The 28,000-nt window shown below is 42.0% G+C and overlaps 1 protein-coding gene across 1 annotated transcript; it reads right to left on the bottom strand.

The window, feature by feature from the left end:
* Nucleotides 1-26,960, bottom strand: sim1a (SIM bHLH transcription factor 1a). The gene is made up of 11 exons (XM_065027115.1): nt 26,659-26,960; nt 21,218-21,321; nt 20,315-20,404; nt 20,047-20,155; nt 19,849-19,934; nt 19,310-19,509; nt 18,956-19,062; nt 10,000-10,147; nt 3,715-3,880; nt 3,050-3,476; nt 1-2,704 (listed from the first exon to the last, which is right to left on the bottom strand). Exons 1-11 carry the CDS (start codon nt 26,831-26,833, stop codon nt 1,959-1,961), a joined length of 2,358 nt encoding a protein of 785 aa, XP_064883187.1. The 5' UTR covers nt 26,834-26,960; the 3' UTR covers nt 1-1,958.
* Nucleotides 26,961-28,000: the final 1,040 nt, after the last annotated feature.

Below are 28,000 nucleotides of genomic sequence, written 5' to 3'. Positions count from 1 at the left end.
TCATATGCAAGCAGACTGTTTTGATTGCAACTATGTTTCAAAACCCAAAATAAACATTCACTAAATAAATACAACTTTTCTCTTGTGCTTCAAAGTGGTGTCTTTTTCTCAGCATATTTACATCATAAATAACTTTGGAAAAGCACAATTCAGACTCTGACAAAAACAAAAACAAATCCAAACTTATAAATATAAAGAGATATGGTAACCACATTTACAACAGAATCCAGGGGAACGCTAGAAATGTGTCACACTGCCTACAAAACAGAATAATAAACATGATATGAAGCGTTAGAGAAAGGTAATGCTAGTTTATAACAAACAAGCATTATCGTGATCAGATGTGATAATGATTTAGGCTGTCTAACTGACTACCCAACTGGTTGGATTGCATATTGCTGCATGTATCATGACTTTGTGAAAACATTTCATGAATTGTCATATAACTCATTATTATGGTAATATTAACTAATGTCATGTTGGTACAAGCAAGCGTTGCCACTACATCATTCTGTAATATTAGAACAATGCACAAGTCGATCAACCACATCAGACACAATCTCTCCATTTCACATCACTTGATTTTTCCTTCATCTCATCATATGTTCAATAAACAATGGGCATCTCTTTCCAGTACAATAACTGTACAATTACCCTTGTTGACAATTTAACAAGACATGCCTCGGAGGTACACACACGTTAGCATGCTAACTCTCACGTCAGCCTAGTTAGCATGCTAACTCCTACCTCATCCTTGTTAGCATGCTAACTCCCACCTCAACCTTGTTAGCATGCTAACTCACACCTCAACCTTGTTAGCATGCTAACTCACACCTCAGCCTTGCTAGCATGCTAACTCCCTCAGTGTTTACCTTGAAAGCATGCTAAATTCCCCCTCAGTGTTTACCACTACACCTGGCAAATGAGACAATCCATGCCATCATATTGACCCTTAGCCTCCCAGTAATCACATCTCAATAAGGTTGTTCATTAGAGGTTGTATATAATGTTGGTATCCTCACTGAGGTGATATTATACCACTACAGACCAAATCACTAATAAATGTTGTTATCCACGCCAACAAGACATTTAGCCCAAGTAAAGCCTGCTACCTGACAGTCCAGGTGAACTGCTGTATGTCTCAATGTAAATGTAGGCATATGTATCTCTTGCATGTATCCCTTAAATCCCCCCTTTGCTTTCTCTGAAAGTGTGGGTACACTTCCCTTAATCCATAGCTTACCTACTGGGGAGAACATAGATAGAATGAATTTGCATAATTGTTGATGTCTGTGAAGTTTTTTTGTGTGTCATTTTTGCTTCATCTCTATACTACACACCTTTAACCATAGGTACGGAAAGTAGGGGTGCTGAGGATGCTGTAGTACCCCCTGAATTATTATCTTAAAAGTAGTGCACTGGGCCTTTACTAGTCCTGTATTAGCAGACAGATCTGTCTGTAGAGCGGGCAAAAAATATATCAATTTAACCAGGTCTAGTTCTAGAGTTGTGTTGTGATAAGGGGATTCTGACCAACACTAAAAAGTGCACTAACGTTGAACCCTGTCCTGTTAACTCAAAACATATCCACAACCCTATCTTCAACCATAGGGGTGAGGTTCCCACAATTAAACTCTATTTCTGGCAGTGCAAATGGAATAATGTAGCTCTGTAAAGATTAAAAGAAAAGGAAACAAATGTTTTTGCTGGATAAGACACAGAAAAGGCCGTTGAGGCTGGGCTATAGAATGAATATTCCATGGATCCAGTTTCTTCTTCATGTGTTTTAGTGTGCATCTGAAATGGCACCCTATTCCCTATGTAGTGCATTACTTTTGACCAGAGCCCTACGCAGGCTCTGGTCAAAAATAGCATGTAGGGAAATGGCACACTTTTCCCTATACAGGGAATAGGCTGACATTTTAGACATCCCTTTAGTGTTATTGGACAAGCAGGCGTTAGCTGCCGTTGGTGATGATGACGGAGGTCCCCTTGTGTCCCGGCCCCTGCTCTGCCTGCATGCGCAGGTGTGAAGTCACGTCGTAGTGGGTGGAGCCAGCGGAGGAACAGAAGTCCCTGAGGCTCTTGGGGTCATACAGGTGCTCTAGGGCATAGCCCGTCAAGGAGTAGGCAGCAGCTTGCTTGTCCAGATAGGGCCTCCCCGTTTGGGTTTGGGGGTGGGAAGGGTAGAGGGCTGGGGCAGGGGTAGGGGAGGAGTCTGAGCAGGGGCCTGGACAGCCAAGCTGGTGGTGCAGGGGCTGGGGGTGAGGGGACAAGTCTGTCTGTCCTGTCTGTTGGAGGTAGTTTTTGGGCTTGGGGAGGAGGGGATCAGACCCTGGGCTGCTGAGCCTGGAGAGAGGGGCAGGGCTTGATGCGGGGCTGATCACCTGACCCAGGCCACGGCACAACACGCTATGTAGCACTCCCTGGGGGTAGTCAGTGGTGAAGCTGGGTCCGGGGCCCTTCGGGAGGCCGTTGGCAGGACCTAGAGGAGTGTCAGGGCCTGGGTGGAGCTTGCTGCGGTGCTGCAGACGATTCTCCTCCTCCTTGATCATCTGCTGCGTGGCTCGGATCAGGGTCTCGATCTTGCTCGGCTCCTGGGGGCTGACCCGGAAGTAGTCTGCGCGGTAACGGTCCCCTGAGTCGCTGGCGGAGCCCCCGTCTGGCGAGCTGACCACACTGTCCTGGTCCCATTGGCCACAGTCTGTAGAGGGAGGGACAGGACACTGATCTTAGAGCCAACAGGAAGCTATATCCAGGGCTAAGCAGCGCTAGCAGCATGTTATCCTACAGGTTAAGGGTTAAAACTAACCAGTATTTTCCTGCTGACCTCTTCCAGGTCACCATTGCAAAAGTGTTTTTTAACCACAATATTCTTTCCTGGTTAAATAAAGGTTAAATAAAGCAGAGGTGGGAGATCTGAAGTGTGAGCAGGCTTTTGTACCAACCCGAATCAAATCTGTGTGTCTTTGAGCCTGCAACAGTGGAGTTCACCCATCTCCAGCCTCCTACAGTAATACAAGCTAAAGGGCCAGGGATAGGGACTTACTATGCAGACTGTGGATGGAGGTGATGTGGGGCACGCTGCTCTCGTATCCCTCTCCATTCTCCAGGGACGAGGTCTTGGCCAGGGGCAGCACAGAGCGGGCAGCTCCCCACCACGCCTCTGTCCCACCCTGGGGAGCACCCAGGAAGTACCTCCCTGCCTCACAGCGGCCCCGCTCGCACGTCTGGTTGTGGCCGTGTCTGTCGAGGTGGGGGTGACTTTCGCTGGGGATGTGGTGGTGGTGGTGCTCCTCAGTGATTGGGAGGCTGTAGCAGAGGGGACGTGGCTCGGAGAACTGCCTGTAGGCACAGGAGGCGCTAAGCCCCTCCCTCTGCTCCAGCAGCTGAGGGGAAGCGGAGTCTGTGAGGGGAGATCCTGCCCAAGGACTATCCTGGTCCGACTCTGACCGCTCGGCCTGGAAACCAGTGTACTGCAGAGAGAGAGAGAGAGAGCAATAGGGGGAGAGAGGGAGAGAGACAGAGAGAGAGAAAGACAGAGAGCAAGAGAGGAGAAATATGAGTCATTACCCAGGTAATCAAGAAGTGAAAAATCAGGTATAAGCCACCTCCCATCACTGACAGATCATGCAGTATCCTGGCTCAAATAGAGAGTTGCCTCTGTGAAGGATGTGTACAGGACCAGCGCTGTATGTTCCTATAGAGCCTCACCTGTGTGTAGGGGGACAGTCGAGCCTTGGCCTTAGCTCGGGACACTCTGCTCTTGGGTGCTCTGCGGTTCTCAGTGAGGCTGGTGGGAGCACTGCTGAAGGGGAAGGAGGGCTTGGTGTCTGTAACCTGGTCCAGAGACAGCTGGAGTCCTTTATACTCAGTATCCCTACAGAAGCATACACATACAGTATGGACTGTAGATCATGTAGATACACAGGTATATTCCTGATTTAACTATGTGTTAGGATTACATAAAGACCATCATTAAACAAGACAAGATAGCTCCACTGATAAGACTGTTTATCCAAGTGTGGCTTGTGCATTTGTCTACCTGGGGATTTTATTTTTTTCACTCTCAGGGTGCAAATACACACTAACATTGGTTTGGTAATTAGAGCATGGTGTGTGTGTGTGTCTGTGTGTGAGAGAGAGAAGAGAGAAAGAGAAGAGAGCAGAGACAGAGAAGCGAGAGAGTGAAAGAGAGCGAGAGTGAGAGCGAGAAAGCGGTAGAGAGGCTTTCGGAAGGACTTGTTTCTCCATCAGGATTGTAACAAGGCCTTTAACAAACATACAACAGAGGGGAGGCTGTCCGTTCAAATACACATGCGATTAAGGGCTATGTCTGGCTAAACCAAGCCCACAGGAACACCATGCCAGGAGACAGTACTTGGAAATGGGAATTGATTTCTCTGTAAAGCAGGGGTGGACTGGGCATCGGGCATTTTGAGCAAATGCCAGATGGGCTGGTACATTTTTAGCTGAGTGGGACTGTCCAACTTTATTTATTTTCACAAATAATAAGCATTATCTGGCTAATAATGTGGCATCAAGGAAAAAAATGGTCCGGTGTAGGGGCGTCAAGGAAGAAAATGGGCCAGTGTGTTAGAAATGCCAGGGCCGATTTCAGGTCCCAGGCCTCCCCGTATGGATTTTGTTCACTATGATGAATCAAGTTGGAGAAGATGGATGGAAAAGCCTGGACAGGGTTTACTCTGGCCAAACACTGATCCATTCCACCCACGCACGCACGCACGCACGTACACACGCACACCCCATGCATGTGCACACGCTCACTCGCACACAGACACATATACAGGTACATGCACATACATACACATACACAAACTTTGATTTCTAAAACACACACAATCACAATCAAGAAATACATGTTCCATACAAACACTATCAAAAACATACAGAATAGTATTCTCATAGGATCAGGTCAGGTCACGCATTTCAGTGCATGACACACACACCAACTCCTTTATGTGATAAAGTGTTCTTATCTTGCTGTAAACACAGAGTATTGCCTAAGAAAGGTCAGGGATCACAGGGACAGACTCTGGCCAATAGGAAGGGACGGAAGTGGAAGGGTTATCAGTACTAGCCAATAGGACAAGGCAAAGAGGTTATCAGTACTAGTACACATAGAGGCAGTTCAACCAGAGGTGAACTCCTGTGTTCCCTACTAGCTGTGTGTTAATCAGTGTAGACTAGTACACCTCTACCTGCTACTGTGTGAATCACCCACCATTGCCTCTGATAAGAACAGTGAGAAAGGGGCTGTGATAGTTCTCTGATGAACTGACTAAATCCCATGCCATTCTCTCAGAAATGTATGGGGAAATAATGAACTCATTATTATCATTATTATTTAGCCTCAGACAGGACAGGAACACTCAGTGGATGACATTGTATTGTTATCTCTCTCTCTGCGAATGAACTGAGTTACTATGAATTCACTGACTGACTGATGCTATTCTCACAGATACGTTGAGGCAAACAACACGTTTGCACAATGTCTCATTACAGCTTAATGTCTCACACGATAAAACATCTCAACAAGATCACAAGACGGTACTAATTGACTGTCCAGTATGTGATTCAATAAAAATAAAACAATTGTTAAAAAAAAGATCACATGGGGGGAATGAGAAATCTCCATCCAAACATTAAACTCCCTACTCTCTCACCAAGCTGGCAGCCATAAACACTCCCCATCTTTATGGCCTATCAATTAAAACCTCATGAACACTGTTATGGATTTGGGGAGGGGGGTAGTCTGCGGCAGTGCATGTCGAGTCATTTCCTTCTTCTCTCCTCTGTACGGAGCAGCCTCTTCTGCCTCCTCTGGTTAATGGAGTGTTTTATGGGCCTAATTAATTTACTGGAACACTTTTACATCTGCAGCAATACACATTACACACAGCAGCACACCAGGAAATTTGCTAAATGTCCCATCCTAGAAGGCAGTGGCACAGTTTTCACAGACCTAACCAGAAGGTACAGATGTAGGTTCTTAATTTGAGCCAGTTTGCTACAGCAGGAAAATAATCCTGCAGAAACAGGAAATGTGAATTATGATGTGGATTATAATTATAAGATTTCTAAGTGAAAATGACAAACTTCAGAATCCTTTTTAAACCTTAAATACATTACAAGTTTTACATTTCATGCATTGTAGGAAAGTTCTCCTGCAACAGAGTGATCAAATTAAGATCCTACATCTGTACTGAGCCAATACTAACACTCACAGAACCAATAGAGCTTGACTCAGACTATATCTCTATCTGGACTGTTTGCAGTTCAGTTGATAAAGTAAGCGCATGCTGAGTGAAAAGAGGTTTGAACGTTATGGTGACTTTTCCAGTGGAAAACTGGGTTGAAGCAAATTGTGTTGCTTATCAGTGCTTATCAGTGCTCATGCATGACGGAGGCCCACACTCAATACCACTGTCTGAAAAGACAGTCCACCAGACCTGGGTTCAAACTGTATTAGTTTTCTTTCTAATACTTAAGCTTGACTGGATTGAGGTTTGCCAAGGGCAATAGAGACAATGGAATCGTGCCAACAGTGCACCCCCTTCTATCTGACACCTCGGGCCAGGTTGACTCAACCAAACAAATGAAAACTATTAGGAAGAAAAAAAATACTTTGTGAACCAGTTGACAGTCTGCAGACAGACAGATGGACATGTTGTTCATTCCAGAGACACCTTGCCAAGTGACTTTCCCTTCCCGGGTGAGGGTTCCAAAGGTAACAGCCAAGTTCTACACACAGACATCCACACATCATAACTATTCTACACACAGACATCCACACTACTACACATCATAACTATTCTACACACAGACATCCACACTACTACACATCATAACTATTCTACACACAGACATCCACACTACTACACATCATAACTATTCTACACACAGACATCCACACTACTACACATCATAACTATTCTACACACAGACATCCACACTACTACACATCATAACTATTCTACACACAGACATCCACACTACTACACATCATAACTATTCTACACACAGACATCCACACTACTACACATCATAACTATTCTACACACAGACATCCACACTACTACACATCATAACTATTCTACACACAGACATCCACACTACTACACATCATAACTATTCTACACACAGACATCCACACTACTACACATCATAACTATTCTACACACAGACATCCACACTACTACACATCATAACTATTCTACACACAGACATCCACACTACTACACATCATAACTTTTCTACACACAGACATCCACACTACTACACATCATAACTATTCTACACACAGACATCCACACTACTACACATCATAACTATTCTACACACAGACATCCACACTACCACACATCATAACTTTTCTACAGAAGAAGAAAGTCACAGTAAACAACTTTCAGTTTTTCAAGAAATGATTATTCTAAATTGAAAACAGTGATAGAATGCTGCATCCTTCCTGTCAGCTACTGTAAACTCTCACCCTATTAGACAGAAAAATCTAACAGAACATTTCATCCTAACATCTACAGAACAACAAAAAACACAGTCGACAGGCTTTGATGAGATGAAAATACACAACTTCGTTCCACTATAAATGAACTCAACAAATAAAAAGGTCCTATTTACAATCCTGTCAAAAACACTACACTTAAGTCATTTAAGCAAATTAACAAAAAAAACGTGTCATGTTTCTTATTAACCTAAAAAGAAATATATTTCTTATTAACCTCTCGTTAATTGATTTGCAGTGAAGGCTTGTGTAAACCTCAGATGCCAATACTCATTATCTTATCAGAGAGGGAAACGACAGCTAAGCTGAGCTACAAAGAAGCCTGTGTGTGTGTGTGGTGCTGTGTAAAAATCTGAACAGGCTCAAGCCTGGCCTGACCCTCCCAGAGCCAGGTATCACATCAGACCAAACCAATCAAGGACAGATGTGACTGCTGATCTCTCTCTGCGGTGCCATGACTCCCGCTAGGAGATATAACCATCCACTGAAAAAACACCAGACACCCTAGACCTACAGCACCATTCTTTCCACTGACAGTACTACAGACTTATTGGTGATGTACAGAAAAAGCTAAAGGGTAGGCTATACACACTAGAGGTCGACCGATTAATCGGAATGGCCGATTAATTAGGGCCGATTTCAAGTTTTCATAACAATCGGTAATCGGCATTTTTGGACACCGATCATGGTCGATTACATTGCACTCCACGAGGAGACTGCGTGGCAGGCTGACCACCTGTTACGTGAGTGCAGCAAGGAGCCAAGGTAAGGTGCTAGCTAGCATTAAACGTATCTTATAAAAAACTATCAATTTAAACATAATCACTAGTTAACTACACATGGTTGATGATATTATTGGTTTATCTTGCTTGTCCTGCGTTGCATATAATCAATGCAGTGCCTGTTAATTTATCATTGAATCACAGCCTACTTCGCCAAACGGGTGTATTAACAAGCGCATTCGCAAAAAAAGCACTGTCGTTGCACCAATGTGTACCTAACCATAAACATCAATGCCTTTCTTAAAATCAATACACAAGTATATATTTTTAAACCTGCATTTTTAGTTAATATTGCCTGCTAACATGAATTTCTTTCAACTAGGGAAATTGTGTCACTTTTCTTGCATTCTGTGCAACAGAGTCAGGGTATATGCAGCAGTTTGGGCCACCTGGCTCGTTGTGAACTGTGTGAAGACTATTAACAACTTCGCCAAACGGGGGATGATTTCACAAAAGCGCATTTGCGAAAAAAGCACAATCGTTGCACGAATGTACCTAACCATAAACATCAATGCCTTTCTTAAAATCAATACACAGAAGTATATTTTTTTAAACCTGCAAAATGTAGTTAAAATAAATTTGTGTTAGCAGGCAATATTAAACTCTTGCGTTCATTGCACACAGAGTCAGGGTATATGCAACAGTTTGGGCCGCCTGGCTCGTTGCGAACTAATTTGCCAGAATTTTACGCAATTATGACATAACAGTGGAGGTTGTGCAATGTAACAGCAATATTTAGACTTATGGATGCCACCCATTAGATAAAATACGGAACGGTTCCGTATTTCACTGAAAGAATAAACGTTTTGTTTTCGAAATGATAGTTTCTGGATTTGACCATACTAATGACCTAAGGCTTGTATTTCTGTGTGCTATTATATTATAATTAAGTATATGATTTGATAGAGCAGTCTGACTGAGCGGTGGTAGGCAGCAGCAGGCTCGTAAGCATTCCTTCAAACAGCACTTTCCTGCGTAGGCCAGCAGCTCTTTGCAATGCTTCAAGCTGTTTATGACTTCATGCCTATCAACTCCCGAGATTAGGCTGGCAATACTAAAGTACCTATTAGAACATCCAATAGTCAAAGGTATATGAAATACAAATGGTATAGAGAGAAATAGTCCTATAATAACTACAACCCAAAACTTCTTACCTGGGAATATTGAAGACTCATGTTAAAAGGAAACACCAGCTTTCATATGTTCTCATGTTCTGAGCAAGGAAATGAAACGTTAGCTTTCTAACAATGCACATATTGCACTTTTACTTTCTTCTCCAACACTTTGTTTTTGCATTATTTAAACCAAATTGAACATGTTTCATTATTTATTTGAGACTAAATTGATTTTATTGATGTATTATATTAAGTTAAAATAAAAGTGTTCATTTTTCATTCAGTATTGTTGTAATTGTCATTATTACAAATACATACATAAAAATAGGGCGATTCATCGGTATCGGCTTTCAATTGGTCCTCCAATAATCAGTACCGGTATCGGTGTTGAAATATCATAATCGGTCGACCTCTAATACACACGGTGGGTCTTGCACACATATTATGACCCACTGATGTAGTGTTTGTCCTGTATGTCATCCACCAAGGACCACATAAGAAATAACTGTTGTACAATGCTTTCATGTGTTATCCTCTGGGGTTCTGCTGAGGCACCTACGTCAGGACGTAGTTGACACTGACGATACAGTGGGGTCTGGAGGAACGGCTGTTGTGTACGATGGTGGCATAGCTCTGGACCCAAACCCAGCCACCCTGCTTAGCCAGGAACCTATAGTACTTAGTGGTCACTTGGCCTTTCACCAGCACTGGAGAGAGAGAGAGGGAAGGAGGGGAGAGAGAGATAGAGATAGAGATAGAGAGAGAGAGAGAGAGACAGAGAGCGAGCGAGCGAGCGAGAGACAGACACAGAGAGAGAGAGTGAGAGAGAGAGAGAGAAGACAGAGAAGACAGAGAGAGACAGAGAGCGAGCGAGAGACACACAGAGAGAGAGAGAGAGGGAGAGAGAGAGAGAGAGAGAGAGAGAGAGAGAGAGAGAGAGAGAGAGAGAGAGAGAGAGAGAGAGAGAGAGAGAGAGACACAGAGACAAATAGAGGGGGAGAGAGAGAGTTAGAGGGAAACTGAAATTCTTGTTTATATCATTGTTCCAAAAATAATGAAGCATTAATTAGTGGTCATGGACAGTTGAAGTCGGAAGTTTACATACACCTTAGCCAAATACATTTAAACTCAGTTTTTCACAATTCCTGACATTTAATCCTCGTAAAAGGTCCTTGTACTAACTAGGTCAGTTAGGATCACCACTTTATTTTAAGAATGTGAAATGTTAGAATAATAGTAGAGAGAATGATTCATTTAAGCTTTATTTCTTTCATCACATTCCCAGTGGGTCAGAAGTTTACATACACTCAATTAGTATTTGGTAGCATTGCCTTTAAATTGTTTAACTTGGGTCAAACATTTCGGGTAGCCTCCCACAAGCTTCCCAGAATAAGATGGGTGAATTTTGGCCCATTCCTCCTGACAGAGCTGGTGTAACTGAGTCAGGTTTGTAGACCTCCTTGCTCACCCACGCTTTTTCAGTTCTGCCCACAAATGTTCTATGGGATTGAGGTCAGGGCTTTGTGATGGCCACTCCAATACCTTGACTTTGTTGTCCTTAAGCCATTTTGCCACAACTTTGGAAGTATGCTTGGGGTCATTGTCGATTTGGAAGACCCATTTGTGACCAGGCTTTACAGTGGGGCAAAAAAGTATTTAGTCAGCCACCAATTGTGCAAGTTCTTCCACTTAAAAATATTTTCTATGGGGTTGAGATCTGCAGACTGGCTAGGCCACTCCAGGACCTTGAAATACTTCTTACGAAGCCACTCCTTGGTTGCCCGGGCGGTGTGTTTGGGATCATTGCCATGCTGATAGACCCAGCCATGTTTCATCTTCAATGCCCTTGCTGATGGAAGGAGGTTTTCACTCAAAATCTCACGATACATGGCCCCATTCATTCTTTCCTTTACATGGATCAGTCGTCCTGGTCCCTTTGCAGAAAAACAGCCCCAAAGCATGATGTTTCCACCCCCATGTTTCACAGTAGGTATGGTGTTCTTTGGATGCAACTCAGCATTCTTTGTCCTCCAAACACGACGATTTGAGTTTTTACCAAAAAGTTCTATTTTGGTTTCATCTGACCATATGACATTCTCCCAATCTTCTTCTGGATCATCCAAATGCTCTCTAGCAAACTTCAGACGGGCCTGGACATGTACTGGCTTAAGCAGGGGGACACGTCTGGCACTGCAGGATTTGAATCCCTGTCGGCGTAGTGTGTTACTGATGGTAGGCTTTGTTACTTTGGTCCCAGCTCTCTGCAGGTCATTCACTAGGTCCCCCCGTGTGGTTCTGGGATTTTTGCTCACCTTTCTTGTGATCATTTTGACCCCACGGGGTGAGATCTTGCGTGGAGCCCCAGATCAAGGGAGATTATCAGTGGTCTTGTATGTCTTCCATTTCCTAATAATTGCTCCCACAGTTGATTTCTTCAAACCAAGCTGCTTACCTATTGCAGATTCAGTCTTCCCAGCCTGGTGCAGGTCTACAATTTTGTTTCTGGTGTCCTTTGACAGCTCTTTGGTCTTGGCCATAGTGGAGTTTGGAGTGTGAGTGTTTGAGGTTGTGGACAGGTGTCTTTTATACTGATAACAAGTTCAAACAGGTGCCATTAATACAGGTAACGAGTGGAGGACAGAGGAGCATCTTAAAGAAGAAGTTACAGGTCTGTGAGAGCCAGAAATCTTGCTTGTTTGTAGGTGACCAAATACTTATTATTTTCCACCATAATTTGCAAATAAATTCATTAAAAATCCTACAATGTGATTTTCTGGATTTGTTTTCTCATTTAGTCTGTCATAGTTAAAGTGTACCTATTATGAAAATTACAGGCCTCTCATCTTTTTAAGTGGGAGAACTTGCACAATTGGTGGCTGACAAAATACTTTATTGCCCCACTGTAACTTCCTGACTGATGTCTTGAGATGTTGCTTCAATATATCCACATAGTTTTTATCCCTCATGATGCCATCTATTTTGTGAGGTGCACCAGTCCCTCCTGCAGCAAAGCATCCCCACATCATGATGCTACCACCCCCATGCTTCACGGTTGGGATGGTGTTCTTCCGCTTTTCCCTCCAAACATAACAATGGACATTATGGCCAAACAGTTATATTTTGTTTCATCAGACCAGATTACATTTCTCCAAAAAGTATGATCTTTGTCCCCATGTGCAGTTGCAAACCATAGTCTGGCTTTTTTATGGCGGTTGTGGAGCAGTGGCTTCTTCCTTGCTGAGCCACCTTTCAGGTTATGTCGATATATGACTCTTTTTACAGTGGATATAGATACTTTGTACCTGTTTCCTCCAGCATCTTCACAAGGTCCTTTGCTGTTATCCTGGGATTGATATGCACTTTTCGCACCAAAGTACGTTCATCTCTAGGAGACAGAACGCCTTCCTGAGCGGTATGACGGCTGTGTGGTCCCATGGTGTTTATACTTGCCTACTATTGTTTGTACAGATGAACGTGGTACCTTCAGGCGTTTGGAAATTGCTCCCAAGGATGAATCAGACTTGTGGAGGACTACAATTTTTTTCTGAGGTCTTGGCTGATTTCTTTTGATTTTCCCATGATGTCAAGCAAAGAGGCACTGAGTTTGAAGGTAGGCCTTAAAATACATCCACAGGTACACCTCCAATTGACTCAAATGATGTCAATTAGGCTATCAGAAGCTTCTAAAGCCATGGCATCATTTTCTGCAATTTTCCAAGCTGTTTAAAGGCAGAGTCACCTTAGTGTATGAAACTTCTGACCCACTGGAATTGTGATGCAGTGAATTATAAGTGAAATAATCTGTCTGTAAACAATTGTTGGAAAAATTACTTGTGCCATGCACAAGAAATGTGTGGAGTGGTTGAAAAACAAGTTTTAATGACTCCAACCTAAGTGTATATAAACTTCCGACTTCAACTGTATAACATAATTGGATGATATGATCTTAGTGCAACATCAAATCAAAGTTTATTTGTCACGTGCGCCGAATACAACAGGTGTAGTAGACCTTATAGTAAAATGCTTACTTACAGGCTCTAACCAATAGTGCGAAAAAAAGGTGTGTGTGTGTGTGTGTGTGTGTGTGTGTGTGTGTGTGTGTGTGTGTGTGTGTGGTAGGTAAGTAAAGAAAAAAAACAACAGTAAAAAGACATTTGAAAATAACAGTAGCAAGGCTATATACAGACACTGGTTAGTCGGTCTTATTGAGGTAGTATGTACATGTAGGTATAAGGTGACTATGCATATATGATGAACAGAGAGTAGCAGAAGCGTAAAAAGAGGGGTTGGCGGGTGGAGGGACATAATGCAAATAGCCCGGTTAGCCAATGTGCGGGAGCACTGGTTGGTCGGGCCAATTGAGGTAGTATGTACATGAATGTATAGTTAAAGTGCATATATGATAAACAGAGAGTAGCAGCAGCGTAAAAAGAGGGGTTGCGGGGAGGCACACAATGCAAATAGTCCGGGTAACCATTTGGTTACCTGTTCAGGAGTCTTATGGCTTGGGCGTAAAAACTGTTGAGAAGCCTTTTTGTCCTAGACTTGGCACTCCGGTACCGCTTGTCATGCAGTAGTAGAGAGAACAGTCTATGACTGGGGTGGCTGGGCTCTTTGACAATTTTTAGGGCCTTCCTCTGACACCGCCTGGTGTAGAGGTCCTGGATGGCGGGCAGCTTAGCCCCAGTGATGTACTGGGCCATACCAGGCAGTGATGCAACCGGTCAGGATGCTCTCAATGTTGCAGCTGTAGAACCTTTTGAGGATCTCAGGACCCATGCCAAATCTTTTTCGTTTCCTGAGGGGGAATAGGTTTTGTCGTGCCCTCTTCACAACTGTCTTGGTGTGTTTGGAACATTCTAGTTTGTTGTTGATGTGGACACCAAGGATCTTGAAGCTCTAAACCTGCTCCACTACAGCCCCGTCGATGAGAATGGGGACATGCTTGGTGCTCCTTTTCCTGTAGTCCACAATCATCTCCTTAGTCTTGGTTACGTTGAGGGATAGGTTGTTATTCTGGCACCACCCGGCCAGGTCTCTGACCTCCTCCCTATAGGCTGTCTCGTCTTTCTCGGTGATCAGGCCTACCACTGTTGTGTCGTCTGCAAACTTAATGATGGTGTTGGAGTTGTGCCTGGTCATGCCGTCGTGGGTGAACAGGGAGTACAGGAGGGGACTGAGCACGCACCCCTGGGGAGCTCCAGTGTTGAGGATCAGCGTGGCACATGTGTTGCTACCTGTCCTCACCACCTGGGGGAGGCCCGTCAGGAAGTCCAGGATCCAGTTGCAGAGGGAGGTGTTTAGTCCCAGGTTCCTTAGCTTAGTGATGAGCTTTGAGGGCACTATGGTGTTGAACGCTGAGCTGTAGTCAACGAATAGCCTTCTCACACAGGTGTTGCTTTTGTCCAGGTGGGAAAGGGCAGTGTGGAGGGCAATAGAGATTGCATCATCTGTGGATCTGCTTGGACGGTATGCAAATTGGAGTGGGTCTAGGGTTTCTGGGATAATGGTGTTGATGTGAGCCATTACCAGCCTTTCAAAGCACTTCATGGCTACAGACGTGAGTGCTAAGGGTCTGTAGTCATTTAGGCAGGTTGCCTTAGTGTTATTGGGCACAGGGACTATGGTGATCTGCTTGAAACATGTTGGTATTACAGACTCAATCAGGGACATGTTGAAAATGTCAGTGAAGACACCTGCCAGTTGGTCAGCACATTCCCGAAGCACACGTCCTGGTAATCCGTCTGGCCCCGCAGCCTTATGTATGTTGACCTGTTTAAGGGTCTTACTCACGTCGGCTATGGATAGCGTGATCACACAGTCATCCAGAACAGCTGATGCTCTCATGCATGCCGTAGTGTTGATTGCCTCGAAGAGAGCATAGAAGTGATTTAGCTCGTCTGCTAGACTTGTGTCACTGGGCAGCTCGCGGCTGTGCTTCCCTTTGTAGTCTGTAATAGTTTGCAAGCCCTGCCACATCCGATGAGCGTCGGAGCCGGTGTAGTATGATTCAATCTTAGCCCTGTATTTTGCCTGTTTGATGGTTCATCACAGGGCATAGCTGGATTTCTTGTAAGCTTCCAGGTTAGAGTCCCGCACCTTGAAAGCGGCAGCTCTACCCTTTAGCTCAGTGTGAATGTTGTCTGTAATCCATGGCTTCTGGTTGGGGTATGTATGTACAGTCACTGTGGGTACGACGTCCTCGATGCACTTATTGATAAAGCCGGTGACCGATGTGGTGTATTCCTCAATGTCATCTGAAGAATCCCGGAACATGTTCCAGTCTGTGATAGCAAAACAGTCCTGTAGTTTAGTATCTTTTTCATCTGACAACTTTTTTATAGACCGAGTCACTGGTGCTTCCTGCTTTAGTTTTAGCTTGTAAGCAGGAATCAGGAGGATAGAGTTGTGGTTGTGGTTGTACATTTAACATGTTGATAGAGATTTGGTAGAACTGATTTAAGTTTCTCTGCATTAAATTCTCCGGCCACTAGGAGCGCCATCTCTGGGTGGGTGGTTTCCTTTTTGCTTATTTCCTTATACAGATGACTGAGTGCTGTCTTAGTGCCAGCATCGGTTTGTGGTGGTAAATAAACAGCCACAAATAGTTTAGCTGAGAACTCTCTAAGCAAGTAGTGTGGCCTGCAATTTATCACAATATTCTCTACTTCAGGCGAGCAAAATCTAGAGACTTCCTTAGATTTCGTGCACCAGCTGTTGTTTACAAATATGCACAGACCGCTCCCCCTCGTCTTACCGGAGTGTGATGTTCTATCCTGCCGGTGAAGCGTATATCCCGCTAGCTGAATATCCATGTCGTTGTTCATTCACGATTCCGTAAAACATAGGATATTACAGTTTTTGATGTCCCGTTGGTAGGATATTCATGATCGTACCTCACCTAATTTATTGTCCAACAATTGCACGTTGGCGAGTAATATTGATGGTAACGGCAGCTTTGCTACTCGCCTTCTGCGGGTCCTTTCAAGGCATCCGGCTCTGTACCTGCGGCGCTTCCTCTTGCGAATAACTGGGATGTCGGCCCTGCCGGGTGTTTGGAGAATATCATGTGAGTCTTGCTTGTTGTTGAAAATAATCTGTGTCTAATCCGAGGTGAGTGATCTCTGTCCTGATATCCAGAAGCTCTTTGTCTAATCCGAGGTAGTGATCACTGTCCTGATATCCAGGACCTCTTTGTCTAATCCGAGGTGAGTGATCGCTGTCCTGATATCCAGAAGCTCTTTGTCTAATCCGAGGTAGTGATCACTGTCCTGATATCCAGGACCTCTTTGTCTAATCCGAGGTGAGTGATCGCTGTCCTGATATCCAGAAGCTCTTTGTCTAAATCGAGGTGAGTGATCGCTGTCCTGATATCCAGAAGCTCTTTGTCTAATCCGAGGTGAGTGATCGCTGTCCTGATATCCAGAAGCTCTTTGTCTAATCCGAGGTGAGTGATCGCTGTCCTGATATCCAGAAGCTCTTTTCTGCCGTAAAATACGGTTGCAGAAACATTATGTACAAAATAAGTTACAAATAATGCGGGGGAAAAAACATAATAGCACAATTGTTTGGGCGCCTGTAAAACTGCTGTCATTTCTTCCGGCGCCATTTTTGTTAGAGGATGGATGTTGTTCTAAGTAGAACAGGTTATTGCAATTACACAAAATATATTAGAACTGATAAGACATAATTAAAAAAGATGATATTTTATTTGTGAGATAATATTTTAGTCTCAAGTCACGTGAAACTATAATATCAATCAGATAGTTCATAAAGCATTTAGAAATGGAAAAAAAGGCACTTTGTTTCATGTGATGTAAAGCAATTATTAAAGTACAATTACAGTGCATTCGGAAAGTATTCAGACCCCTTGAATTTTTTCCACATTTTGTTACGTGATATCCTTGTTTTAAAATGTATTAAATTAAATAAAAATAACAATACCACATAATGACAAAGCGAAAACAGGTTTTTAGAAATACCTTATTTAAATAAGTAATCAGACCCTTTGTTATGAGACTCTAAATTGAGCTGAGGTGCATCATGTTTCCATTGATCATCCTTGAGATGTTTCTACAATTTGATTGGAGTCCACTTGTGGTAAATTCAACTGATTGGACATGATTTGGAAAGGCACACACCTGTCTATATAAGGTCCCACAGTTGACAGTACATGTCACAGCAAAAATCAAGCCATGAGGTCAAAATAACTGTCCACAGAGCTCCGAGACAGGATTGTGTTGAGGCACCAAAAAATGTCTGCAGCATTGAATGTCCCCAAGAACACAGTGGCCTCCATCATTCTTAAATTGAAGAAGTTTGGAACCACCAAACTGAGCAATCAGGGGAGAAGGGCCTTAGTCAGGGAGGTGACTAAGAACCCGATTGTCACTCTGACAGAGCTCCAGAGTTCCTCTGTGGAGATGGGAGATCCTTCCAGAAGGACAACCATCTCTGCAGCACTCAGGCATTTATGGTAGAGTGGCCAGACGGAAGCAACTCCTCAGTAAAAGGCACATGACAGCCTACTTTGGCAAAAGGCACCTAAAGACTCTCAGACCATGATAAACAAGATTGTCTGGTCTGACGAAACCAAGATGGAACTCTTTGGCCTGAATGCCAAGCCTCATGTCTGAAGGAAACCTGGCACCATCCCTAAGGTGAAGCACGGTGGTGGCAGCATTATGCTGTGGGGATGTTTTTCAGTGGCAGGGACTAGGAGACTAGTCAGGATCGAGGGAAAGATTAACGGAGCAAAGTACAGCGAGATTCTTGATAAAAACCTGCTCCAGAGCACTTAGGACCTCAGACTGGGGTGAAGGTTCACCTTCCAACAGGACAACGACCCTAAGCACACAGCCAAGACAATGCAGAAGTGGCTTCAGGACAAGTCTCTGAATGTCCTTGAGTGGCCTGGCCCAGCCAGAACCAAGACTTGAACCTGATCGAACATCTCTGGAGAGACCTGAAAATAGCTGTGATAGCAACGCTCCCAATCCAACCTGACAGAGCTTGGAGATGACCTGCAGAGAACAATGGGAGAAACTCCCAAATACAGGTGCGCCAAGCTTGTAGCGTCATACTCAAGAAGATTCAACGCTGCAATCACTGCCAAAAGCGCTTCAACAAAGTACTGAGTAAAGCGTCTAAATACTTACGTAAATATGATATCAGTTTTTATTTTTAATACATTTGCAAAAGTGTCTAAAAAACTTTTTTTGCTTTGTCATTATGGGGTTTGCGTGTATTTACATCAGGGGGAAACAACTATTTAATCCATTTTAGAATAAGGCTGTAACGTAACAAAATGTGGAAAAATTCAAGGGGTCTGAATAGTTTCTGAATGCACTGTAAGCACATTAGATATGTGTATAACATTCAGCACAGACAGTGGTGTTAGTTATGTCTATTGTATTACTATTGCCACTACACTGTTAATATATCACAGATAGAAAATACTAGTTCTGAGGACTGGGAGATAGTAACTGTAGGAGAGCAAAACAAACCTAACTCACACAAGTGGTGTGCACATCTCAGGTGGAAGGAGTCACAGCTATGGACATGGTGATAGAGCGTCTTCTCTATAAGATCCTGGGGCTCATAGCCTGTCAGCTCAGCTACCCTGGGACATACACAATATTAAATACACACGCTCAGCATTACTGATACATATGCATACAGAACGTACCCAATTTCTGCATCTTCCTCATTATTTCAGATGTGTATGACTACTCATGCATCTATGTAGTGTTTATGAAGACGTTATGAATGCTCAACAAAGCCCTTAGAAGTTGTTTAAAGTGGAACCTTAAGTATTTGGGACCACTAAGCTTCTCCAGTGTGTGAGTGGCATTAAATACTCTATTTACCTGGAGTCGAGGAAGATGAGCTTCATATCCAGGCTGGCTCTGAACATGAACATGTTGCTGTGTAGTTTGATTTCAGTGACAGCGCTAGGGGGTAGAGAGTGGCCCACCGCCACCAAGCCCACGTTCTGATAGCAGCCATCATATGGAGACATGTCCAGGCTGTACTGACGGATCTTTAGGTACCCGCTGCAGTGGATCACCTGACAGAATTGTACACACAAATATGCATGAAGGCCTACAATATATAAGAATACACATATGGAAATATGTATTCAACCAGTTTAGAGGTATTGCAAGAGATTTCTGTTATTATGGACTGCATGGGAACGGAGTTTCTAGCAGGGCTAAAACTACAGTTTGAAGGATTTTTCAAAAACCAAGTGCAGTTTGCCAGAGAAGTTTAAAATATAGGCTTCAATTATAAAGACCCTGTGCCAACTAATCAACAATTCAGTCACACCATCAACATAAACTGGAATGGCTGACTATATAATCTAACAACTTTGACTTTGAGAAAGATGGCAGCAACATAGGCCTACCTTGTATCCACCACATGTCAGACCAGCATTTCTTTTCGCGAGGACGCATTTCATTCTCAGAAAGAATGAACGTTCCATTTCATATTCTTCAAAGACAGAGAGAAAGCGCAATCAAAGACGACCATATAATGTAAATACCATGACACGTGATTCAGTGCTCAGTCAGTCAATCAACATAGCATACACAGGCTACCATACCTTGGACAAAGTGCGAGTGGCAGGGTTGGTGAGCTGTCAGCACGGCTGTCATTTCGTCGTGGTCAGCGGGGTGGATGTACTCGTAAATACTATTTCCGGTCAGCTCTACCTGTTAAAATACACGTTTAGTCATTGTTTTCAAGAAACGTAAAACATAGGACTATAGGCTATGTCTACTGTAGCACAAAGCACAAGGATTGATTTAAATCGAATGCAAAATAAAGCAATCAATTTAATCGAAATAAAGACGGATTGTGCAGCAGCCTACCTGTGATAAGCCCAAATGGACCGATGCTGTTTCAGATATGTACATTACTTTCCCGTCAGGAGCAACCACAAAAATGAACCCGTCCAACGTCTGAAAAATAATTGTAATGTATATATTAATTAGGTCAAATGTGGACAAAATGTGCGTGGATCTTTGCCTAGCTAGGCCTACATATTAATGCTACTATACAGGTTATTCGATTATTTAATTTCTCAAATTAATAATCAATCAATCTGTTGTTAATACAAAATAAGAAAAATACCAGAGACACGTCTATGACAGCATCGTAGCATTGTGTTTTTTTATCGGTTGACTATCAAAAAGGTTGTTACCAATTAGCATAATAATAATAATAATAACATTTTGTTCAATGTATCCAAATTCATTATCTTGAAATTATTAATAACCTTGAAATTATCAATAGAAACACACTAATAATGTCTGCATACTTATTAATATCATTATTATAGTCTAGAACTTCGACTATACTATAACTACTAGGCCATGGTATTTTTGCTGTGTTGCATTTAGTGTTGTTACGATCGTGTAGGAACGAACCCTTGTTAACTAGAGACTCCTGGAGGAGAGAAGAGAGGCGCAGCGCGTGACTATGAATGCGTTGAAGATATTTCCAGATTTATATCCACAAGAATGAGAGCAGCAGGAGGGAGATGTGAGGAAGAAAATCACTCTCCCTTTAAAATATGGATAACGGGCGACAACTGCTGCTGTCACGTGGGATAATGATGATAATAATAATGATAATAATAATAATACAATAAAAAATAAGTCATGTGTACAGAATTTACAATAATAAAAACACTTTACCATTCGAATTTTTTAAAACATTTCTATTATATTCCAAAGATAAAAATGGCGTTCATAATTCAAATAAGTCTGCACCTGTAGGATATGTGATCCCACCTGTAACAGATGTGATCCCAGCTCTCGCCCAACATTATCCAGAGACCTGGTCCGACTCACGTGGCCCCAGGACTCTCCCAGCCCTGCAACACACATGGGAAAATAAGTGAATATCAGTTTGTATTTTAGAATGAATGTACATAAGTTAAATAAAATCGCCATAATAATAAAAGCGACATAATAATAAAAGCGACATAATAATACTCATCATCATAATAGAGAGGATGCCTTTGAGATGCATTATTCATTTTCGACGTTATTGTGTAAATGTAATAATATGGCTATCAGCGTTAAAATCAATTATTTTAGTGTGAATAATAATATTCATATTCACACTTGAAATAAATATAATGTTTGGGTATATATTTAAAAACCTAATATTATTCGTTCAGTTGAGCACACCTGATTTCACAGCGATGACTGGACTGTAAACAGGTTGGCAAGACATTGGACATGCAAATCTCCTCCACCGCACGCACACCCGAAGGAACCAACAAAATTCGATAAAGCAAATAAGAGTTGCTGTCCCCGGTAAACCACCGCGCAATCCCGATTGCAATGCAAATTCCATACGAAAACAAACACGTGCCCGTGCAAAGATCACAACAACAACAAAAACGTTTCGCACTTTAATATTAACAAAAAATGCACTTCACGTTTACACAACTGAAACAAACAAATGACTCCTTAACCACAACTCAAATATGCAGCATCTTCACTACAGGAGCTGGACCATTCAGTGTCATATGAAAAATCATATATTATTCGATAGGCAATGATTTAATCTAAATCTCTTAACCTTTAGCATTTTATATCATTCTGATTAAAGACTATCACCGATAGACCTGTAGGCCTACTGGCAATAACGTAACATGTGGAAGCTTGTTGGGGGAAAAAACTATAATCATACTAGGGCCGTTTTTAGTTTGTCAATACGTCACGTTTTAAGCTAATTACAAGTAAGCAGGGACATAGGTACCACTAGGTCCCAAAACCACAAAGTCAAAATGGTCTATATTGTAAAAATGTATGAAAAAATACATTCGTTTTATTGGTCTTAATTTAAGGTTAGGATTGGGCATAAGGTTAGCAGTGTGGTTAAGATAAGGGTTAGATTTAAAATCACATTTTAAAACATGTATAATTGTACAAATAGGCTGTGGTAACTAGTGATGACCCCATAGGTGGGACTGTCTGTTCCTCTCCACGCCATGGTAATCTGTGTGGGAGCTCGAGCTGGGGCCTTTAGATTCTCGCACTTGACCTACCGCAGGGAATTAGGCTCTCTTCGACATCAACGCGCGCTTAAAATAATCACCAAATTGGGCATTACATTCAGACATAGGATCTAAAGATACTCCTGCGACATGAAGTGGTCCAAGCTGAACAAAAGTAGGCCTACATTTCAAACAAAAGAGGCGTTAGCGACGACTCAAAGATTAGTCTGGAGAGCCCTGTCCTGAAAGAGTGTTCAATTGCTCGCATGCATGGCTAGAAAATTGTATTCGTCTCCTATAAAATTGCAGTTGAAAAAGCTCCCAGTTTCTCTGAGCTAAATTTGTTATTTTGCTCACGTGCGCGTCCACAACAGATTTAGATCATTATTTACACGGGCCTCAGCTCTTAGAAGAAGCATAATATGTTTTGTAGGTCTACACACACATAAATCGTGTTCCGTTAATTGTGCAGGTTTCAACAAGGTATCGGAATACAAAAAGCTTAAAAATCCTTCAAAGAAATGGGCTAGGCCTAATAATGTCCTATATTGGAATTATGATTTTAATATTGCCTTTTTTTGCGTCAGTAAACGCCTGATAAACCAGACACATGGTTTACTGTTGTGATTATTTAATGCCAAAACATTTTGTTGAACCAAATAAAATGTGAGGTGGCCCAAATACGCATTGTATGTCTGTTTGTGTTTTCGATTGATCTAACAGCGGCGGAAGACTTCAGAAAAACAAACGCATCAACACGTCTCTCCCGCTCTCTCTCTGATGTGACTTGTAATTCAACTCGGTGGGACCACATGGGGTGGAGCAAGGGTTATTGACCGCTCAAAAAAGGCCATAAAACCCTCTCACCTCTATACATTTCCATATAATCTTTTACTGGCGAATACTCGGAACACTTTCTTTGCGATACACGCTGTCACTTTCCGGGCCCAATTCGACGTTGTGTTATGTGTTTCAAGGCGGTTTGTTTTGCACTCCTTGCAGCACTGTTTGTTTGGACAGCCCTTTAAAACAGCAGAGGCTATTTAATGAGGAACGCACATGGCTCGCAATACGGATCGTAAAACGCATCAGTGACAGGACCCTCCTAAACTGAGTATACAGAATATTCCCCAATACAGCCACTATCCCCCCTCCCTGTGAGACTGTAGCTTAAATTATTTATCCGTTTATTTTACCATATGCTTGTGTTGGGAAACGACCCGCATGCTTTGTTTCCTTATCAAGTGTGGAAACCGTGAGCGGTAGCCTATTAAAACGGCGATAAAAAAAAAAAAACGAATTAAGCATAGGCCTGTCAGAATTTCCTCATCATTCCATTCACCCAGACAAACTGTGACTGAAATGAGCTTCTGGTAACACTAGATAGACTATTTCTGGTTTACATTTTTTTCTACTCTCCTCTTTTATCAATATTAAAGAGTAGTTATAACGATCTATAACGAGCTTAAGTTGATAACCTATGATAGCCTTTAGCCTACACTGTAACGGAAAACTCACATTTGAGGTATTATCAACAGTAAACATTTAAAAACGTATCTTTGGAGCGCCAAAAACCTTTTAACCACCAGTTGGTGCATGGCGGGCTTATTGTTGTTTGTGGCTCATTAACATATGTTGAGGAAGCTATAAGAGGCTATATTTGTTGCACCCGTGAATTCTGTACCAATTTAACGTCAATGGTGATCATGGCTCATCGATTGAAAATGTATTGGGGGCAGATTGGAGTGGCCAGATTTGGGGAATTTTCACTAGATGTAATCGAAAGTAGGGACCTTTGGAGAAATAATTGTTGACATATATTTGACATTTGTATCTTAAAGCATGATTGAGAAATAATTAATTGAAGTTGGAATATTTCTGACATTTGTCTTAGCCAGGCCTCCTTTTAGACTCCATAATGTTTCATCTGTAGGTGCTACAAAGCAAAGATTGGTGTCATATGAAGCTTTACTGTTAGCTCTGTGATATCAGCTATTTCTTTTTTATAAAAATGTATAACACATGTATTAATATTGAAAAATAAACATGAACATTGAAAATATAGGTTACCAATTTGGATTTGGCTAATTTCTCTATATATGGCTGAACATAATATACTCTACAGGCTATCAAAGTTCCAGAGTGGGATCTCTGCTACTTTTAGAGTAATTTGTAAGTATTATCAATGAGGGAATGTGAAAATGGATTCAAAATGGTCGCCCTCTGCTGGTGATTTGCAGGATGTGCAATGATGCAAGTAAAAGGAGGGCTGCGATTGGCTACATTGCCTACTTTGTCAATTTCACTGTATAAAATGGTCCATAAATGTACAACTAACAGAGATCCCACTATGGAACTTTGATATGTCTGTAGAGTAGGTAGATCTGTACTATGTTAAACCATAGGCCTATATTGAAAAAAAAAGTTAAATTGTTATAAATTAATGTAATAAAATTGTCATTGAAATCAAAATACTACTAATATCACAGAGCAAGTGGTAAAGCTTCATATGAAACCAATTTCTGCTTTGTAGCACCTACAGATAAAACATTATAGAGCCTTAAAGAAGGCCTGGGAAGGTCGAAAATGTCACAAATATTCGACATTCAAGTCTTTATTTCTCAATTATGCTTTAATATACAAATGTCAAATATATGTCAACAATTCTTCCTCCAAAGGACCCTTCTACGGATTCAATTTCGTGAAAATCCCCCAAATCAGGGTATTTTTTTGTTTTTAGTTCGTGAGGAATCCCCCAATTTGAAGTAGATGTATAGTGTAAATTGGAATTTGTCAAATAGAATTTAGATGAAATATGTTCCACTTCTTATACTGACTGCATTAACATTATTGATATGATCATGTCTACGGGTACGCCCAAGACGCCTGTGCATGCGATGAATCGTTGATCACCTGCAACGTCATGCATCGGTTAGGCCTTATAGGCCTAAAAACAACATTCGACACAGGGGGGATCGATTTTAAGCAAAATCCACAATCCATATACTCTCGTGCGTGTTTTTTTTGTTTGTTGTGTGTGTGTCTTAACAGCCTGAGCTTGAGAAGTCATTATTGAGAAGTCGCTTCTCTTCTTTGCCTCAGTGTTACAAGGCCCCCCCATATGTTCGTAAGGATCAGACCGCTAGTCGCCCGGGCGACGCTAATTGGCGCGGCTCTGTAGCTGTCACGCAGAACAGGGGCCCGTTGAGACCGCGGGGAGAAGGTGGCAAATGACGGCTAATCGTCTTCCAGGGGCATCATGGTCGCCTGACTCTGAAAGGGGACTACACGTGTATACATGTAAAAAGACACGCACAGTGTATTCTTCACAGACAAAGAGGTGTGTACAACGGTCAGTTATCCATGTATGCGCCACACTACTTATTTCACAGGACATTGTGTGCATAAAGTTGCCATCTTTAGGCTACTTAGGCATGAATCAAGTTTGTTTTGGAAAAACATGGTCGATTTTGATAGAATAAATTCCAATGAATTGTATTTTTAGTCCTAGTTAATAATATTGTCACAATTTCGAAAGGCCTACAAAAGTTATCTTAAATCGGTATGGTATTTTGACTCTCTCTCGGACTGCTTATATTTGACAATATATAACCAACTAAAATATAGAACTATTCCATATATCAGTATGGGAAATAACATAGGTAAATAAAAGTATTCCCTTCACATGTAACAGTGGAGAGATTATTGAATGGAATTTAATTGGACCTAACGAGTTATGTTATGCAACATATAGCTTGATTTAGATTCATGTAGGCCTACACCTCTCCCATACGTAAACCCAGTAATTACTGTGGTCTTATTGATTCCCCAATGATTCGTGTAAATGAGGAGAAGTGGCAGCACAGGCGTTTTGCAGAATGAGAGCAGAATAAGAACGTTAATAACATGACATAATTCATCATTATAAGACATCATTATAATATAACACATTAAACATGTATATCAGTGAATAGATGAGGCAACAAAGTCATTTGATAATATGTGGCAACATTTGGAATTATGATTTGAATTATTAGCCTTGCATAAGAACATTAATATCTAGCATCAAAATAAAAACAAAAAGCGTAACTGTAACACAAAAATATTTGTAAATATACCAATAACACTTAGTTGGTTGTTATAATAGCCTAATAATAATCATCATAATATAACAACTTTAATGTAATAATCTCAGAACCTTACCTTCAGGAAAAACGATTCTCATTTTCAAGTAACTTGTTGTGAGTCGAATAATTGAAGCTTTATCAAGCTGAGACGTGATGGCAGAAGGTAAAGGCAACAGCTTGGCCAGCTCATAGAATTCACTATTTTCCTTTTCCCGTCGAGTCCGGGCAGCATTTTTCGATTTTTCTTTCATTTTCAAATAATTCTATTTTCTTCGACCTTGGCGTGAATTCACCAAACAATAAAAGTCAGTCAACATACAGTTCTCAATTCTATATCATTTTACTGCTTTGACACCCATGCATTCTGTTTTACGCGCTGGCTCTTCCAATGCACGAACTGTATTGCTCGGGCGCGGATAACTTGTGTGGTGCGTCAAGGTAACACTGTAGCTGCTCGGTTCTCCTTCCTGACTAAATCCAGAAATAAAATATGAACATTCCCATGTTACTTCCAGGATAGATTAAGATGGCGAAGAAGGATCTGAGTATCCTGTATATTATGAGGAGTAATCGGCCATAGCTCCAGATTCATTGTACATGACATCCACTTGGGCCCAACATCTCTGTGAGGAGTTCAGGTCCTTCACACCGTTGCCGAAGATATCATGTCCTTCTGAAGAAAAATAATAATAATATGCGAGAATAAGATTAACACTTTGAACCTAATATTGTTCAAATAGGCATAGGCCAACTGATGTAAAATGGTGATTTGCATACGTTCAATTGCACCAGATAGGCCTTGTAAAATGTGAACATCACACTTGTGGTGACCATCGATTGCAATGCGCATTACGCACCAATTAGGTTGGTTTACTAAACTTTAGTAATTAGCCTAGAGACAGAGTGGCAATACACGCACACTCATTTTATTAGTCTATAATGACTGTATCTTCGTTTCAAGGCAGTGTCAGATACAGTAATCGAAACATGCTAGATTATCAACCTACCTCGGAGCACGGATATACAACCAAACCCAACCTTTTTCCCCCAGAAATCTGCAGCAATGTTACCTCTTCTCACTTCTGTTCTTATGTCCTAGTTTCCCCGAAAACCCTCAGTAGAACTTCAACTACGACAGCAGAGGCACACTAGACTTCCCTCACCTCTGCTTTATGGATGCGAGTGTATCAAAAATCATTTACAAACCCTCCTCTGTTTTTAACTCTATCTCCCTATTTCTCCCGTAGAATCTGAGAACAGCCCACCCCCGCGTTTCCACCAGCCAGCCTGTCCCTCATTGGGCAGTAAGTAGTCTGTTCCATTTCCCTATTGGGCATTATTATTATAAACGTGTCAGTGCTCGATGTGAATCCGGGATTTGCTCATATAGATCCTCACCTCTAGCCTTGTTGAAATCA

This window comes from Oncorhynchus nerka, linkage group LG14 (assembly GCF_034236695.1).
Source record: "Oncorhynchus nerka isolate Pitt River linkage group LG14, Oner_Uvic_2.0, whole genome shotgun sequence".
In the NCBI taxonomy this organism is placed as follows: domain Eukaryota; kingdom Metazoa; phylum Chordata; class Actinopteri; order Salmoniformes; family Salmonidae; genus Oncorhynchus; species Oncorhynchus nerka.
This window is presented reverse-complemented; position numbering and strand designations above follow the sequence as displayed.